At 38.4% G+C, this 19,266-nt stretch overlaps 1 protein-coding gene across 9 annotated transcripts in view; it reads left to right on the forward strand.

Moving 5' to 3' along the window:
• Nucleotides 1-19,266, forward strand: part of LOC139976127 (uncharacterized) — a 31,358-nt gene that overhangs the window by 6,819 nt on the left and 5,273 nt on the right. For 3 of the 9 annotated variants that reach the window (XM_071984565.1, XM_071984566.1, XM_071984564.1), the window contains exons 5-21: nt 276-375; nt 1,355-1,442; nt 1,856-2,095; nt 4,485-4,541; nt 7,607-7,657; nt 8,353-8,382; nt 8,948-8,977; nt 10,300-10,383; nt 11,050-11,097; nt 12,600-12,641; nt 12,904-12,948; nt 13,795-13,839; nt 14,347-14,430; nt 14,687-14,746; nt 15,216-15,272; nt 16,176-16,211; nt 18,469-18,504. In XM_071984565.1, coding sequence (XP_071840666.1) covers nt 276-375; nt 1,355-1,442; nt 1,856-2,095; nt 4,485-4,541; nt 7,607-7,657; nt 8,353-8,382; nt 8,948-8,977; nt 10,300-10,383; nt 11,050-11,097; nt 12,600-12,641; nt 12,904-12,948; nt 13,795-13,839; nt 14,347-14,430; nt 14,687-14,746; nt 15,216-15,272; nt 16,176-16,211; nt 18,469-18,504 — 1,133 coding nt within the window. The remainder of the gene's footprint in view (nt 1-275; nt 376-1,354; nt 1,443-1,855; nt 2,096-4,484; nt 4,542-7,606; nt 7,658-8,352; nt 8,383-8,947; nt 8,978-10,299; nt 10,384-11,049; nt 11,098-12,599; nt 12,642-12,903; nt 12,949-13,794; nt 13,840-14,346; nt 14,431-14,686; nt 14,747-15,215; nt 15,273-16,175; nt 16,212-18,468; nt 18,505-19,266) is intronic. The other 6 variants (XM_071984567.1, XM_071984569.1, XM_071984570.1 and 3 more) reach the window with 6 other exon arrangements.

Genomic DNA, 19,266 nt, shown 5'->3' on the forward strand with positions numbered 1-19,266 from the left:
GTAAGGCTTTGTGCTCGCATCCATTGTTCTTTGTGTGGGGTCAGTGGTAAGGCTATGTGCACTCATCCATTGTTCTTTGTGTGGGGCAGTGGTAAGGCTATGTGCACTCATCCATTGTTCTTTGTGTGGGGTCAGTGGTAAGGCTATGTGCTCTCATCCATTGTTCTTTGTGTGGGGTCAGTGGTAAGGCTATTTGCACTCATCCATTGTTCTTTGTGAGTGAATTAACTCAAATCTTAACTATCATCTTTCTTATTTTGAACTCCTGGTAATAGGTGTAATTATTGTGGAAGAGGTGAATACCAGAATGAATTTACCGACTGCAGCACCTGTTTAAAGTGTACGACAGAAGAAGACTGTTGTGAAGGCCAAGAGGTAAGTTGTCTGTTATCATTGTGAATACAAGGCCGAGTTTATATTCCGTGTTTACCGAGATGTTATGGTCGTTTCCAAAAAGAGAGTGTGTGGCAATTGGGGATATGCTAGTATTAACTAGAATACAACGTTGATGTTAGCACTGGTTTTAAAGGATAGATAAACACCTCAAGTTATTTTGATAATTTGATCACTCAATAGCCCAGTTAGGCTGCCAGTGGCCCGACCTAGACACCGGGAGGAGGGGGCATGGAGACTAATTAGGGCAACTGTGTAGGAATGTCCCTCCTGTTTGTCCCTCCAACAACCAGGTCCTTACATGTCGAATGAGAGAACAGCAAGTTTGGCTGTCCGGAAAAAAAGTTGTTGACAAAATGTAAGTGACTAGTATAACACCATAGAATGCCCACTGTAGGAGAGATTGGTAGGATGATGAATAGGACACCAGCTTTGGGGGTGATAGCAATTTCATTTGACCAATTTGAAGACTTTGTAGCATTAATATCACTTTAAGGAGTGGGGTACAGTTTATCGTGACAGAAGCTGCTGCAGTATTCTGTGCAAGGCAAATTTTTGTCCCTGACGGAAAAAAAAAAACTTTGGTTGGCTGAGAAATAATAATGACTTAATATGTACACTGTAGGAGAGATATGTAGGTGTTGGTGCATAGAACACCAGCTTGGGAGTGGTGCCAATTTATTCTAATAGAGGGTTGAATTCATATTTTTGTGTTATCGCCAATTGAGTACAATGGGAAAGGAAGTCTCCTATAAGGGTATTTATTTACAATGCAACCTCTTACAACCAGACTACCAGTTAACGTTTGCCCTGTTGTGTATCTTCAGAATGTGAATCTTTTAGTACTGGTCATTTAGACCTCAGAATTTCTCGACATTAACAGGTCGTATCTAACTTATTTACCTATCTGTAATGGCTTGCTTTCTTTCCTAACCACCTTATTCTCTGTTTTTCAATGTAGATAATAACCCGCTGCAGTTCAGTTCGCAATGCTGAATGCGGTTGTCCACCTTGCACTACTATCACATGCCCACCGAGTACCACCCCAGGTAATTACGACCCTCCTGTTGAGGTTTTGACCATTTTGCACAGTAAACGAAATGACACTTTTTCATATAACACAGCGCAGATTGCCAGCTTTGCGTTGAGAGTTTCCAGCAGATTTTGTCCAGATGGCAGCAAGCCTTGCCTGGTATGTGCTTCCCTGATGGCAAACGTCTGATTACCAGTGTGTTTGCCAAAATTTGTCAGCTGGTCCAAACATTTCGGTACGACTTCATAATCATCTATGAGTTAACCCTAATCCGTTCTGGGTGATCTTCATCAAGGAAGCAAAGTGTTTTGCAGTTATTAGAGATTTTTATAGATTTCCTTCCATAGATGAATGATGAGAATTGTTAAACAAAATGAAATATATGCAATTTCTCTTGCGCTAACTGTTTTTGGTTTGTTTCTCTCTAAGATTTGCCAGTCGAGCCTAGCTTTCAGCAGAATTGCCCTTCCAATATCACCATAGAGGCTGAAGAGGGGGCCACTGGAAGTACAGTGACCTGGACAGAACCTGTGGTCTCTAATGCTTCATCTGCTGTACAGTCACACTACCCTGGAAGTATATTCAGAATTGGGTACACAGATGTGTTCTATGCATTCTCTGGTAGTACAGGGAAAATGATAACTTGTTCCTTCATTATAAATGTGAAAGGTAAGCGTTTTGGAAATCAATGTTGATCAATATTTAACTAGATGATAGCATATGGTCAATTTATAAACATGGCAGGTGTGTCTTATAGGGAGACAACTTCATCATTTAAACCGCTCCCTGTGTTTGCGACTCAATCCTTCCGAGAAGCGAGTTGTTCATTCATGAGCTTGACACAAATATTTCATCTCGTTGTGTAGATTCATGACAGTTTGAAGAATATGTTACTTTTAATATGTGTCTTAAGGCATATACAGGTAGCTTTGGCCATGATATGTCATTATCCAATTCAAAAAGATGAATTTTTGATAGCTGGTAATGTTTTTATAGCTGCTGCTCCAGTTTTCAGAATATTCACCCTTTAAATATGCTATATCTGTGGAGGAATGCTCCTTTAAAAGGTGAATTGACGATGAGACTACCTCCTCGTGCAGACATGAATGTTTATGTTAGTGCATTGATGTTTTATCAATTCTGATAACTCTGCCAAAACATGTTCTTTTAACGTCATATATTAACAACAGAGCACTCTTCTATTTACATCCAACATCATTTGTCCATGATCAATTTGTAACACATTTGCAAAACATTGTTATTTGCAGTCATAAATGAATTGTTTTCCCACTGGTTTCTGTGTTGCATCTGTGTATGTATGTATGTATTTCAGATCCTCCTGCAAGCAGGAACTCACAAAGAAGCCTCATTGGCTTATCAAAGCTGCAAGCTGACCGAAGTCAGTCTCTTACATTCATATTTAACGTCCATGATTATGAATTGTCAACAACTCTGTAACTGGACGACATACATTAATCTTGGAGTGACTCGAACTGGGGACCTTATGATTGGAAGGCACTGGCGTTAACCACTGAGCTAACACTCCTGTGTAAAGCTGTAAATCTGTGTAAAGCTAGTAGTCCAGTCACTCTCATTGATAAGCCTAAGAATTCAGATGTTTAAAGGGTCATTTGCCTACAATTACAAACTGTATTTGCAATACAGCCTGGACTGCTGGTAGTGTTTTTCTACTGATCTACCAAGTATTTATATTTATTTTCTGCCTAAAATCCTTTCTTTAACTAGAAATATCAAGACTTGAGGTAGAAACTGCATTCTATAATTTTGTATCTCATATACCTCAGCTTATCACCCTTTGCATAACAAGCATCAATGTTTAGGCCTTAATAATAGATCAATCTATGGGGTGATAAGAATACATGTGATTTCATGTGAATGCATGTGATTACGTGTAAATGCATGTGATTACAATTTGTGAATGCATGTGATTACAATTTGTGAATGCATGTAATTACAATTTGTGAATGCATGTGATTACAATTTGTGAAAACGTGATTACAATTTGTGAATCCATGTGATTACAATTTGTGAATGCATGTGATTACAATTGGTGAATGCATGTGATTACAATTGGTGAATGCATGTGATAACAATTTGTGAATGCATGTGATTACAATTGGTGAATGTGTCAAATGGTCATCTAAGGAATACTCTTTTGTTCACATGAAGGTGAAGAGCATATTTTGATTGAGTTATTCAGATTTATAAAACACTGGATGAACATAAACATTTAGGCCTCCTCTGAGGAGCAGGCATCATAAATAATTCAGCCTGAAAGTAGCTTTCCATAAATTTAGGTGGAGAATAAATGTTCACCATAGATATTATCTCTATCACATTCAAAGTGAAGATGATTGCAAAGCTGCCTTAACTTTTGATATTCATGTTCATATTGTACTCATTCTTTCCTACCATATGACAAATGTTGGACAATTATACAGTGTTCAGTACTCTGGTTTTTACTGTTATTTCTTTTTTAAACTTAACTGGCACACCTGCCATCCCATAATATTTGTATTATTTAACCGAGAAAGAAATTGGATTGAAGTAGTGACATATAAAGGAGTAAAACTATTATGGTTGAGGGGAAAAAGTTCCATAGCAAAGCTCCCCCCCCCCCCCCAACCCCAGCTTCAGTTCTATTTGGGCATGGATTTCTGACATAATCATCCAGTGTTTAGTACTAGGTTGCTTTGATAGGTGCTATCAGGCTTCTCTTTTGGCAGTTTATGACTCCCACAGAGAAACAATTTCACATTCAGGCTGTTTAAATAGTCGTGAAAGCTAGCAAAATGTTTTTTTTCTGATACTGTGCATTAAATCATTAAACATAACCAGTGGAGCACGGCATTTACTTGGATCACAGAGCCAGTGCCCATTTCCATACTTGCTCTAAAATCTCTTGGTTGGGAGTTCTATATTTCAGGGAATCACCCCAAAGATTTTCAGACATCCAGTCACACCATGCCGTATGATATCTTGTAATTAATAAATTGACAATGTTAACAAGTCTTTTTCTTTTTGGTCTGTTTGGCAGAAGCACCCCGGACGACTTCCACTGTGGACCCAGTTTCCACTACAACCGAGCAGCCAGGTAAGTTAATTTACAAAATTCTTTGAAGTTACTGTTTATTTGTGCAGGTTGTTTACTTACATAACCTCTTATCTGTAATAATATGGAATGACGCACACCAAATAAAATCAGTATGATTGTGATTCATGTTCATTTGTGTCATGGATGCCATATTGCTACAGTTAGTTGCTTGATCCACTGTTTAGATGTAAGTCAATTGTAAAGATTGTACTTTCTGGAAATAAAACTGTTACAGATCTGCAATTTTCATCTCGTTGAATATTAAACAGTAACGATATGTCCCGTAAAAGTGCACCCCTTTGAAAGAAGGAAACACACTACTTAGTTTGCATATGACCTTTGCAAACAAAACAAGGCTACTTGAGGTGTGGAAAATAAATCTGTGATCTGCTCTTTGGTTGTCACATTTTCCTTGTTGATTCCTTGCCAAAAGAAAAGGAATCTATTCAATGGTGATAGTGTGTGTGAGACACTTCTGCTTGTGAAACTTCCAAAACTTACCTGGTTTTGGATATTTCCAGAAACAAACTTACCTGACTCCCCAGCAATTGCACTCTCGCATTACCATGTCTACAGCATCTGGTAACCTATTAGCAGCCACCCTTCTACTGCTGACCAGCATATTCTGGTCTACCGCCCTCCTCATGGACCATGTATTTCCAAAGCGTCCCAGTTAACTGCCGGGTACAACAGCCCTCACGCTGTCCTCCATAGTACATGGAGGGGCCTTGGCACCAACAAAACCACAAATCCCTTCCTGTGGAGAGAATGTTAACAATTGACACCCTCCCACGTTGGTAAGCACTACTATACCTAAATATGTCAGTAAATACAACCAAAGTCCCATAAGAGTTTATAATTGCATAATATTTCAGTATTGATATGACAACCTGACATCCATTAACTTAAGGTAACATCCACTCTCAATAACAAATAAACAATACAATATACATTAACACATATTAACAATTATAAGTTCACTGAATGTCCTGCAGACCATAACAACATTTTTGGTGGACTTCTGGTTTGGACGGCAAGACGGATATTTCCTTTGTGGAGGGTATGCAACAAAGCTAGCTCAACTTTTCAGGTGGTCTATTAATTTGGCATTCAAATGAATGTTCACAACCCCCCCCCTACCGTGTGAGGTTGGGGGCAGGTTGGAGAGAGATTTGGTTGAGAATCCAGAAGCAGTGTTCCCCTTCTGGTCTCGGAAAGCGTAGCCTACGATTCATACTGTCTCTGCAATAGCTTATGTCGGAATCTTCTGAGAAATAGCTTGGAAATGAACCGGACACCATTTCTGGATGGAATGTACTGACTCAGAGGGGTTTCCAAACTCTGTAGGGATCTGTGGTGTGACTATTGTGGTCGGGTTGGTACCTGTGTTGTCACCAGTGTCTCTACAGGCTCCTGGGTTTGCAGCTCTCTCTCTATTCCTGTAGATGTGGGTCTACTCTGATTGGGCAGTTTGCTTTCCCCTTTAGGGGTGATTTGCCCATGGCAATTTCCTTCCCAGTAAGCAATGTTACCTGAGGCTGTTATGATAGCATTTGGGATCACAGGTCTAACTGCTCTTGTAGCCTTCATTTTTGGCCCTGTGGTCAATCCTCTATCTGCTGCCACATTTCAGTAAGGGATCCTTCCTCGTGCAGGGACGGCATTTCAGATCATGTTTGTCCCAGCGTCTTTGAGATTGACACATGCATTTGATTTGTGTATGTGTGGCCATATCTGAGATAACTGACCAGAAATTCTGAACACATATACAGAGTATTTAAATATGTACACAAGCCTGTTAACCAACATGGGGAATTAATTTGCAATAGACAGAAATCAGCAAGAATACAGTAAAAAAGACTGGTTGGGGAGGAGCAAATTTCAATGTCCCCAATGAAGAAATCCATAGAACCGAGGCTAAACACCTATGTAATCTAGTTCATAGGAACAGGAGAACCTGGGTCCTAAACGACCTGGTGGCCTAACCTGTCCCGAAAGTCCCCCTGGTGCTGGCAGGAGAGGTTTGGGAGAACTCTCAAGGAAAGGAGGAAGGACCTCCATAACAGCCAACCAAAGCATAAAAAGTGTGCTGAAAGCTACCAAAACCTTATAGATGAATGTACAGTAGCCTAACACAAACAACTGTAACGGTATAGGCTTGACCAAAACAGTGAAGTGAAGAGCTATAGTAGCCTAACACAAGAGCACATGTCTTCCGGAATTGGCAGGAAGGCACACCCTAAACGGACGTAAAAACCTACCAACGGAGTGTAGCAAGGGGTTATAAAACCCAAGCTATACCTGGAGAATGGGGAAGGTGGTATGGGAGTTTCTCATAAGCGAAACAGGAGATACAAAGATGGAGGGAGAGGAAGCTAGCTGCAAAAACGTGAAACAGGTACCCAAAGAAAACTAAAGACGAAATAAGAGGGGAACACATGAATAAACAAAAAAAAGGGCTCCAAACTGCCCATAATAAAAGGATACTGATCCGATCGTCATGTAGTGACGTGCTATCGATTTAAAAGACTGTGTGGATACTTGGATGGAGTCCAAAAGAGTTTTCCAAAGGTGAAAAATAGTTATCACAAACAACTACATAATTCCAGAGCTTGTGACACTTTTGGATTGTAGAATGAAATGTGGGGAGACTAGTCAGTAAGTCAAGTCAATGTGGAACTTGTTTCAACTTCACACTGAGTACAAAGATGCCCCTTTATCTAGTTCTCAGCTGTTTCAGTTGGAGGTCACTAGTGACCAAAATATCAAATGCCTGTAAACAACCTTACTTAACTACTTAAGCTTTGGTGAGTCTGATAGAAGGTTGGCAGGTACCCCCTCAATGTATACTCAATTTTTAGTAGTTAATGATGGAGTTCGAAGGTCATCGGTGGTCACTAAAATTACAACCTAGTAAACATGATTACTCAATAGGGCAAGCTTTGATCAACGTCATGCCTAGTATTAAGGTGCCTCTTAATGGATTCTTGATTGGCATTGTTTTTGGTGGAGGTCAAAGGTTGTTTCAGTAGTGTTAATGTATATTTTTCTTTTTTATTTGCCAGAAATATCCTCTAGATGTGTGAATCCAGTTCCTACTACAACTGATCCGCCGGGTAAGTTAATCATAAAATTCTCTGAAGTTACTGTTTACTTGTGCAGGTTGTTTACTTACGTAACCTCTTATCTGTAATAAAGAGTGACGCACAGCAAATAAAATCAGTATGATTGTAATTCATGATCAATTTTTTAATGGATTCCATGTCTCTCTTGCTACAGTTACTTGCTTGTTACACATTTTACAAGTTAGTCAATTTTAAAAATTGTACTTTCAGGAAATCACCTTATTTTTCGGCATAAATTTATGGGTAGATCCATGGAAGTGTACTTCTTTGAGCAAAAGAACACTCTACCTATTTAGCATATCTCTTTCACAAGCAAAACCTTTCCCGAGAATATCTGCCAGCGAAGGTATAGATGATAGAGTTGGCGACCTTTTCTTTTTCTTGTTAATTCCTTGCCGAGAGTAAAAGAAATATATACAATGATGATGGAGTATGTGTAGATGACACCTCCGCCAGTAAACGTAATAACTGATCATATGGAAGTTATATGAAATGCATATGTATATGGCCTTCTTGAGTTCTCGTCTGCTTGTGTTTTTGATGAAGCTCAAAGCTCAATTTGATAACACTCAATAGGTCAACGTTATATGTAGTATGAAGGTACCTCTTAATTGATTCTTGGTTGTCATTGGTTTTGGTGGAGGTTAAAGGTTGTTTTGATATTTGTTTTTTCTTTGCTATATTAGACCCGGTTCCTACTACACTTAATCGGACAGGTAGGTTAAACACAAAATTCTCTGAAGTTACCGTTTATCTGTGCAGGTTGTTTTCTTACATAACCTATTATCTGTAGTATAGAGTGACGTATGTGTAGAGTGGGGTATGTGTAGACGACAACTCCGCCAGTAAACGTAATAACTCATCATCTGGAAGTTACATGAAATTGATATTTATTACATATTTGGCCTTCTTGAGTTCTTGGCTGCTTGTGTTATTGATGCAACTCAAAGTTCATTTGATGTCACCAGTGGCCAAGTTATCAAAAGGTTGTAAACAAGTTTACTAAAATATCTAAAGCTTTGTTGAATCTGATAGATAGGTGGTACAGTAGGTACCCCTTCAATGAGTTGTTCTATCTTTTTAATTTGTTTATGATGTAGGTCAAAGGTCATATGAGATCACCATTGGTCAAACTATAAGAACCTTGTAAAATATGATAACACTCAATAGGTCAACCTTATATGTAGTATGAAGATACCTCTTAATTGATTCTTGGTTGTCATTGGTTTTGGTGGAGGTTAAAGGTCGTTTTGATATTTGTTTTTTTCTTTGCTATATTAGACCCGGTTTCTACTACATCCAATCGGACAGGTAGGTTAATCACAAAATTCTCTGAAGTTACTGTTTATTTGTGCAAGTTGTTATCTTAATAACCTCTTATCTGTAATATAGAGTGACGCACACCAAATAAAGTCAGTATGATTGTGAACACCATGCGAATCTTGTTCATTTTGTCTAGTGAATTCCATGACCTGTTGCTACTATTGGTGATAAAATTATTTTCATTTTCATTTTCTTGTTGATTGCTTGACGAAAGTAAAAGGAATCTATGGTGATGGTGTGTCTGAGTCATTGTTTGTGGTGATAGTCAAAGGTTGTTTGAGATCAGCTGTGGTCAAAGCATGCAAACATTATCACCATGATAATATGAACCATATAACTAACTATTAAACAAGTCAACCTTCGATTAACCTCGTACTTGGTAAGTAGTTGCCTCTCCTGGAATCTTGTTTGGCGTCAGATTTGGTGGAGGCCAAAGGTCATTTGACCCCCCTCTGAAACCATTCAGAAACCTTCAAACTCATTAAATTCAGCTTAGGTGGATACGTTACTTGAAATGTAGATGCCTCTTCATGAGTACTGGAATGAGATTGCTTATTAGTGGAGTCAAAGCAGTGGTCAAAATATGAGAACTTTCACAAAGGCCTTATCAAGCTTTGGTGCATATAAAAAGAGCATCACATCTTTGGCCTTTTCTCTGTTTTGTACTGTACAACTTGCCAGCGTTCTACTTACTAGACATGTGATGGTGTCCTTCCCAATCGGCATCTGCTTCCTGTTTCATCCCATCCTCCCCCTTCTAGAATATTTGCTTTATTACACACTTGGTCCTTGTCACCTGAGATCGAAGTGGAAAGGTTATCTCTTGCAATGGTCGTCAGAGACAGCTACCAGAGGTTGCCAATGAGATGTTTTGAGGTTATTGGAAAAGTTTTGAAATATTTGCAATGAAAAAGATAAAGGGGTGATATATTTCCTCACAAAGAGGCTCAATTTGGTGAATAACATGGTATATTGGTGATGGCTTCACCGTGCACCTATGAAGAGTCATCTTGCTGGTTGCTAGAAAGCTTAGGATGTTTATTACCTATATGAACCATTGAGAATGGCGTATTAAAAATAACTTATAACCACAGATTTTAAACAAACACTGCAAACCCGGTGGTAAAAATTGAACAGTTTGGCACACAGCTGTCCCAGAGCATCTCACAAAGCTTGAAACCCATCACCAGATGAGAGGTGTGTTTTCTCCTGGAGGGGGAATTACATGTTTTTTCGCTGGAACGAATTGTCATCATCAGATGCTGCTTCTCAATGTTACATGCATAATCTTATTTACTTTTCTCTTTCAGACTCTGGCCAATCTTCGTCCTGCAATGGTCAAACAGTTTGCTGTGTGTTGCTTGGAATCATCACATTTGTTTTGGTTCTATTATGTAAGTAGTTATTGATTAAAGCTTGCAAGGACACTGTTAGTGCACACTGAGATTTTTCAGTTGTGCTCCGTGAAATGTATATAACCTCAAGAAGAAACCAATAAGGGAAGGTTTTAGTCTCCAAGGTTTGTTTCTTATGTTTTTTTTAATGTGACCAGCATGTTCATCTAAAGTTTTGTTATTTTGAAACAAGTTTGACAAAGCTCCGAACAATTTCCATTACTTTATCTTGACAAGACGTGGCAGCGTACCGGGATCTAGATTGATTCATTCTAGATCGAAAAAAGAGCAGAATGCGCCCGGAATTCACTTGGATGATCCTAAATTATTTAGAATGATATCCTTTGTTTTAATGCAAAGATAGCAAGTACAATAAGAAGTTTCTAGAAAGATAGAAAATGGGGATATTGCTTTCATTCCTTGCATATTGCACACCAACAAATAACAGTTTAGAAGATGTATGTAACCTAACACAAAATAAGTCATGTTGATAGTGATGGTTTTGGACATATTGATGCTTGCAATATTAATGAATCCCAGCTTTAACAAGTAAAGGTATGTCATTACTACCAGTACTTAATGGTTTCATTCTTATTAACTCAACCACAGTCATCAATTATTGTAAAACTCGATTCTATCTTGAGCACATGTCTTTTTTCTTTACAGGTGGTGTTTTGATGTATTTGCTTTATAAATGTCATCGTGATAAAAGGGGTGAGCCCAAATAACCAAAATTTAGATTTTTTCTTATTGGGAAAATGTCACACAGTAAAGTCTTGTATTTTATTCTCTCCCTCAAAGTTGCTTTAAGGGTTGATTAAAGGTTAAAATATTTCTCTAGATATGTACAGTATATATCCAAGACAGATGAAAAAAAGTTGAGTGCTTGTAATTTTTTATTCCCTGCCGCAGGCAGAAGGAGTCATTGTGATGATGATGGTGCGTGTGTATCCGTCATGTGTGTATATGACACTTGCTCTTAATGTTCTAACTTCAGAATGATTACTGGGGTACATTTAATATTTGGTATGTAGCTTCCCCTCAGGTAAAACTGCTTTGGCATCGTTATTGGTATTGGTGAAAGGTCAGCAAGGGTCAAAGCTAGAAAGCATTGTTCACACAATGTTTCAATAAGTAGAAGTTATAGGAAGTTCAAACTTAGTATGTCGCTTGCCGTCTGTGAGAAGACGATCTGTAGTGTTTTTTGAGGTCAACAGAGGGGAAAATTGTGTGAAAGTCTTGTAAAACATGATATCTCAAGGAAGATTGCCCTGTGTAGTCCTTATATTTTGGCATGTGGATTTCCTGTAATAACTTTATCAACCCTATTGTTTCTGGTGGAGGTCAAAGGTCTTTTAGGATCAGCAGAGGGCAAAATGTGAATATATCAAGAGTGTTATTTCTTCAGAACAAGAACCAAAACATGAAAGGAGCTCATATACGGTACGCATGGGAATGATAGCCTTGTGTATTGTATAGTTTATACACCATTTGATGTAGGTCAGAGTTCATTTAAGGTCACCAGGTGTCAGTAAGCCTACTTGAACACAATGTAAATATGACTTTTCCAGATAGAAAAGAGCAGAAGCTGGTTTGTATGGCACGGCTTCTCTATGATGAGTACAAGAACCCTATTGTCTTTGGTGGAGTATACATGTCATTTGGGTTTTGCAGAGGTTACACTCTGGGAATTTTAAACATGTCATCATGAAATGTCATATTGTACATGAAATTCCTATAATAAATTCCAAGAGCCCAGTAATTCTTGTAAAGGTCATTTGAGGTCAGCAATGCAGATGTGTTAAAAACCTTAAAAGCACTGTAGCTGGATAATTTCGTGTCATGTTGAGACTCTTAATTTACTTCATTTGCATTCCACCCCCTCCGCCCCCCCCCCCTCCCTTCTTATCTGCTCTATCTATATTGATCCAATACTGTCATACATTTATGCTGAAGTGCTGGTCAAACTTTGTTATTAATAGTCCTCCAGAGCCAATTCAGGCCCTTGGGACCATTATGTGACTGCACTTCTAACTTTTGTGAAGTTTATTTTGACAATGAGAATATGTTATTCGTTGTCCTGCATTTTCCCAGGGTTCCTCGATATATTCCTGGCTCCCCTGTATATTTTCCCTGGATCCCTCATGAGGCCTGGGAATGTAGCCCTGTCTCAATGCCCCACTCACCAGATCTGTCTCTCTTTCGTGTACATACAGAACAACGAATTCGTAATGCAGAACTGCTACAAGAGCCTAGAGGTTAGTCCTAAATTCCGTTTTCCTTTGATATCCAGAGTCCTCAAGAGCAAATTCAGGCCCTTGGGACCATTATGTTATTGCACCTCTGTCACTTCTGTGAAGCTTGTTTTGACCAATGAGAATATACTATTCGTTGTCCTATATTTTCCCAGGGTTCCTCCATATCTTCCTGGCTCCCCTGTTTATTTTTCCCTGGACCCCTCATGGAGCCCTGTCTCAATGCCCCTCTCACCAGATTTGTCTCTATTTCATGTACATACAGATGAAGGTGATTGTGGAGCACCACCACAACTACGGCAGGCTAATGGTTAGTCCTCTTTCAGTTTTCCTGTTTCTATGACAACAAACAAACATGTTCTAAGATTTCAAACTGCCTGGATCAATCACTTTTGCAGGTCACATCACTGTGTTGAAAAATATATTCCATTCATGTGCCACAAATTTGTCTGAGAGGACTTGATGCTTTTTTAAATTTCTTCCAAGCTTTCTCAGTCTCTCTAAAAACAAAAAATTGCATTTGATCAAACTAAAGGGGCACCCTTTACAGATAATTTTCACTAACACTTTTACTATATCAGTATGAATCAAATACAAAAATTCAATTGGAAAATGTTTAGACTTAAGCTTTAAACATGAAAATTGACTATAGGCCACCTAGCGTGGAAGATCTTTCTAGTCCAATGAGCATGTAACCTGATATCACATGATCTCATCTTCATGTCGTTTGTGTGCTATTAAACCTGTATGTAACTTTAATATGCTAAAAAAGATCTCCCATCCCGAGAAATAGTGAGAATTCATTCCTAAAATTATGGGAACTTGTAGATTCATCGGTATCGGTGAGTAAGCGTTTCCATTTGACATCATTATTTCATCTTTCTGTAATAATTCATTAACATCTAAAGCTAGTTATGGCAATAACACAGATTCCCCCCCCACCCACCCCCCCTATTTTTTTCCCAAAGTAAGAGTTGATCAGATTAAGACAGACTTGATACGGTCAATTTTCTTTCTTTCCTAAATTGTAATTTGATTCCCTTCATTTCTTCACCAAGGAACTCTGTGGTGATGCAGCTGCAGAAACAATGCCATACAATTATCCTTGCCATTTGAATATTTTTTCTTTCTATTCTTTGTGCTGTTTCATTTGCAGGTAATCCCATAGATGGCGTAGATCAAGTGGATAACAATTGCAATGGTTCGTTTTTAGAAATTGTATTCTTCTATCTGCCATCTTTAATACAGCCTCTTGCCTTTTAAATATATTTTACTTCTAGGATCTGGTTTAATATTGTATCCTAAACTTCTGCTGTAATTGGGTTTTCATTTTATTATTGTGCACATTATGTTGTGAATTCACTGAGACTTGATGAGAGATTGGAAACTAAGGTTTTGTGATATTAGTAGTTAGGCACTGCCAAAGGTAGGATGCTGAGGAGGCTGCAGTATCACTGCAGCCAGGCTGTGTGAGAGGTCATGTATCTTGCTCAGTATTTCACTTACATGATAGACAGTGCTGGTCTGCTGAGATAATCTCTAGTGTAGCATCACTGCAGCCAGGCAGAATACTAGGTACATATTTTACGAAGCATATGTGAATCATGCTGGAATTATATTTTGGGAACATTAAATTTGCTAAATAGATTGAGCATGTGTTCACCTCATCAGTGCGGTCAAGCATTTAACCTACTTATCCCATTCACAGATAATGGAGAAAATTCACTTCGTCCTCTGTTGGGGGCAGGAGGGAATGGGGCAACAGCGACAGCCAACCCTCCGGGAGCAAATGGTTAGTCGCAGATGTTAAATTTCCTGTGTCTTGTGTGAAGTGTATAAATAAAGGCTCACTATGCATTATAAACACAAATATACTAATATCAACCCTACACTCTCTTTTGGTACTATTTGGTAGTCAATTACATAATCATAAAATCCTGTACGTTCTGGCATTATATATTTTGGAACGAAAATAATTACCTAATAGATATTGCATGTGTTTCGTCCATCACTTAGTGAAAGGTTTAACCTCGTTAGTCCATTCGCAGATAAGTCAGAAGGAAAAACTGAAGCTCCTCAAGTGGTGGATCTAGTTAATGACAAAAATGGTTCGTCCTAGATGTTCAACTTCATGTGTATTTGTCTTCATAGTTAAAGCCTCATTTTGACACATTTTGGCCCAAAATGATTGTACATTGTACCGTCTTTGGTTGCAATTGGTTGATATTGCAAATATACATTTTGCTCTAGAAAAGCTGGAAATCTCTCATCTTCCGATTCTCTCCCTTCACTTTCTCTACATACACTTACCAAACTTTATTGTGAGGAATGCTTTGCGTAGTTTAATTGTTTGTCCAAATACCCTGTCTGGTGTTGGTCCTGTATTTCGAAATTTCATATTGCTAAGGGTAAAGGGATCCAGTTTCAAAAGTGTTGTTACTTCATCGGGTTGATTATATCCCAGAAGCTTTCCTCCTCATGTGTAAAACTATTAATCTATCTAACTTATTTGGTAAAAAAATTAATTATTTTATCATTGATGCTAAAGAAAAATGTCATTCTTACATTTGTTTCTAGAAATCCCAATGACCTCTATGGGACCTTCCCAGTCTGGTGATGAAAGTGCAAGATATGGTATATTTCAATTTTCATATGATCTTAAAATTTAGTTTACTATCATTCATGTCAAATTGTCAACATTGATACAAAAAGATCTCATTAGCAAGTGAAACATACTATATAGGCATGTAATAACTTTACTACTGAGGCATGTTACATGATCTCATATACAACAATTAGCCAGTTTTCCATGTGATGCGTCTTTGGAATTCCTGAGTTTCCAAGTTAATATTGTTTGTGTTAAAGAAATATTAAGGTGGTGCAGTGTCTTACATCTGATAATCCATAATAATAATCAGCAGTTATTTTTACGACGCTTAAGCAACCACAAATGTGGGAGAAACCCGCAAGGGCTTATGGATTACAACTTACACGTCGGGTGGCCTCCAATTCAACATTTTAACTCAAATTTGGAATCTTTTAAATTTAGAAAGTCATTTCAGATGGGAAAACCATAAATTGCTCTTGGATGAAAAACCCACCTTACTATGACCCAGCCGGGAATCGAACCCCAAGCCTCCCGATTGCTAAGCCTCATTGCTTCAAATGCCACCGCCTTTATCCACTCGGCCACAGCACCGGTCATGCTTAATGCAGATTCTTAAGTTAGATATTCATGTTGGATGATTAAGTATACCTTTGTCCGTCACAGCTTGAATATGGACCCTAGCAGCTCAATGTAATAATGCTGTGTCTGAATGACAAATTTGTTTTGATGAATGTGAATCAATTTTGCTCACATTTGATCGATATTGGTTCCATTCATTGGCATTTTAACGCTGATGAGTAGCGACCGAACACAACAGTTTGGAAACATAGTCAGAATATACTACTTTAGAGATATAAAAAAACTGAAAGAGTAGAACTGTTGTTGAGATTTTAATATTTATATTACATCTTTCTGTTGTCCATCTTCAGTAGATATGCCGCGACAAAGTAACATTGGACCATCAGGTGTGTATGATTGGTGCAATTCTCTCTATTTTGTGACCTTCTCAATCTCAAGTTATTCATGTCTTCAAAGGGTTTTTATTGTCTATGTTCCTTCTTCTTTTTTCCTCATACAACTAAAACTTACGCTTCAGTTTCGACTCTTAAGAATACCACATAATTTGTAACAGCCAACAATTCAATTTTAGGATAACATTTGGCGGTACGATCTCTCTAGTAGGTCAAAACCACTCTTACCCGTGAGGTATAAAACAGATTGCAGTGAATTACATATGCTCCCGTTTTCTTCCCACAGTGACATAACTTTCAGATTAGCAGAGAGTGGTATCAGTTTTATTCCTTGAATGTCAATAATGTCCTTACCTGAAGGCACAAGAAAATGACTGTCAAGAATCCTAAGCTTAAAGTTGCTGGCAAAATTAACAAAAATTAACACTTTTGAACATGGTTATGACATCACAGCTACACTGTGTCCAGACAGCCCAAATTATTGCAAGGGGCACTGCTATCACTGGGTCCTGCTTCCCAGAGAAAAACCCTTCGTAGGCATTAACAGTACGGTAACAATATTACAGACCATTGACCTCAATGCACGTAGTCAGTGGCGGAGCTAGGGGTATTGGTCAGGAGGGGCAAGAATGGTCTGTAGGGGCGCTTTTGACACTATCTAAGCGGAGCGCCACCACAGAAAGTTTTTGAGTAAAGATACTCCCTAGATCGCGTGAAATGACCTTTTCTGGACCTGGCTAATTTGTAGATAAACGAAGAATAAATAGTGTCATCGCCAAATTACACCAACAAAATGTGACAAATGTCAGGTGACCAGACATCCCCGATTTTCGGGGAAAGTCCCCGATTACAGTGTGCTGTCCCCAATGAACAAGTGTCCCCGAAAATGTCACCGATTCGTCAAAATGTTCAGGAATTTTGAAAATATCCCACATTATTAGTAAAATAATTGTAAAAACAAAATTTAGTCAAGTGAGCAGTCGCAGAACGGAACAGGTGGGCCAGTGTAAAGTGGAAACACTGTTAAAAAACATGCTAGATCGATCTAGCCTAGCACTCTTTCGACCGTATAATTGGCAACTACGGCGACACGACACTTATAGTGTGAACATGAGCAACTCACAAGCTCTTAAAGAACCATGTAAAGTTAGTGAATTCATCTAAAAAAAGGTATATTTTTGAAAATAAAATTGATTTAAATAGTGCTACTAAGTATCACCATTTTACATCTAAGCACCTTAAGCACTTGAAAAGTTTCCAAAAGGGAGGGGGAAACCCCCTCCCCTTAGACCCCTCCCCCATATCAGTCACGCAATAATGTCCCCGATTCCAGTCAGGAAAATATGGTCACCTTAGACAAATGCCAATAGGTAGATGAGAGCGCAATAAAAAAGTCAATAATCGCAAATAAGTAAAAAGTGATAAAGAGCTGAAAAGGGCGCCAGCAGTCCATTTGAGTCCGTCAGGGGGGCATTCGCCCCCCCCACCCCCCCCCCCCCCATGACTGTATGGATGCTCTGCCACTGTATGTAATGCAACTAAACATGTAGCACTTTGATTTATAATGGAGCATCAGAGACGTCAAGTGAAAATATAATACAACCTAAATGAAGAGAATTATCGGTGTTATAAAAGCCATAAGTAGGATCGAGAGGCCCAACCGCCTTCGTCAAGTTATGTGACCACTCGTCTGTGAATCAGTCAACTTTCGAGTGTTAATGAGTAGAATGAGAAACTACAAGTTGTTCGTCAGTGTAAGAACATTGGAATGGCAAAATCTCCTTTGAGATGTCTTCAAGTCTTATTTCAACATCTGTATGTTTGGCAAATAGGCATCAGTAAAGTGTGTCTCTGAGTGGTATGCGGTCCACCTAGATCGGATATGTGGAAGTTAAGTGAATCTGTGACGTCACAACCGTGGTGGTTTCGTAGTGTAACAAACTTTGGGGAGCCTTGCGACGAGAGTGTAAACGTCTCAACCTGTCAATCGGATATGAGTTTGCCTTCGGTGGAGTGTTGTTTCGTCTTTTTTGGGTTACCTGTCCTTAATATGGAAAACATCTGGACACAGTCCCCTTTATTCATTTTTCATTTGCAATATGGTTGCTTTGGGAGTATTCAGTTTCGGACATTTTCTCATGTACGTTCGACGATGGCTACTCTATTGCTACTTTCCCGTGAAAATGAAAAACCATTCCCGTATTTTTCTTCTCTATATTTTTATACCTGTCTCTGTTCTCTCTTCTTTTAGATCAACAATGGCAATTTGAACCAGAAGAATTAGGGGGTAATTATGTTTTTCATAACGATTGTAAAGTAATTCATTTTTCAAAACAGCTCTCAAATTGAATTGGCTCTTTTGTATTAATTGGTATTATTATTACACCACATATACCCATAAGATTGCAAATCCCAACCTTGACTGCTCAAGGTTTATTCAAAAAATGAAAATTCATCATAAATGTCAATTCTGGTTTGCTTTTGATTTAATACGTAGTCACATAACAAAAAAGACTTGTTTTGAAAACCCAAAATTGTCCAGGTTACATCAACCTGTGAGTTATGGTGAGCATGTTGTGGTCTAATAGCTAAGGCAATGGACTGAAATGATCTAAGCATTGCAAGGTTTGAGTCCTCTATTTTGAAAATCTGATATCTCACACAAAGTGAAATTTTTAAGTTTGGGTTTATATATTTTATGATATTTTCATTGACTTGCTATTGCTGTGTGTGTAACTAACATCATGACCATGAATTTGGGAGACACCCATGCTTGCTTATTATGTCATCCAGGGTTCATCTTCCAGGCTTACTGGATGTTCTTCAGGCATCCTAGACTTTGAAAAATTTTCTAGACATTAAGAATTATTTATCCTTACAAGATCAACGTACTATGTATGTTATGACTTAACTACTTGTAATGTAAATAAACTGTGCCTGTCGTCGAGACAAGCTAATGTTGTTCAAACACCCACATTGGCTGTCTATTCATTTCCATGTTAATGAGAGATGCAAACCCAATCATTTATTTACCTATGTTGCAAATGCT

This window comes from Apostichopus japonicus, chromosome 11 (assembly GCF_037975245.1).
Source record: "Apostichopus japonicus isolate 1M-3 chromosome 11, ASM3797524v1, whole genome shotgun sequence".
NCBI classification, from domain to species: domain Eukaryota; kingdom Metazoa; phylum Echinodermata; class Holothuroidea; order Aspidochirotida; family Stichopodidae; genus Apostichopus; species Apostichopus japonicus.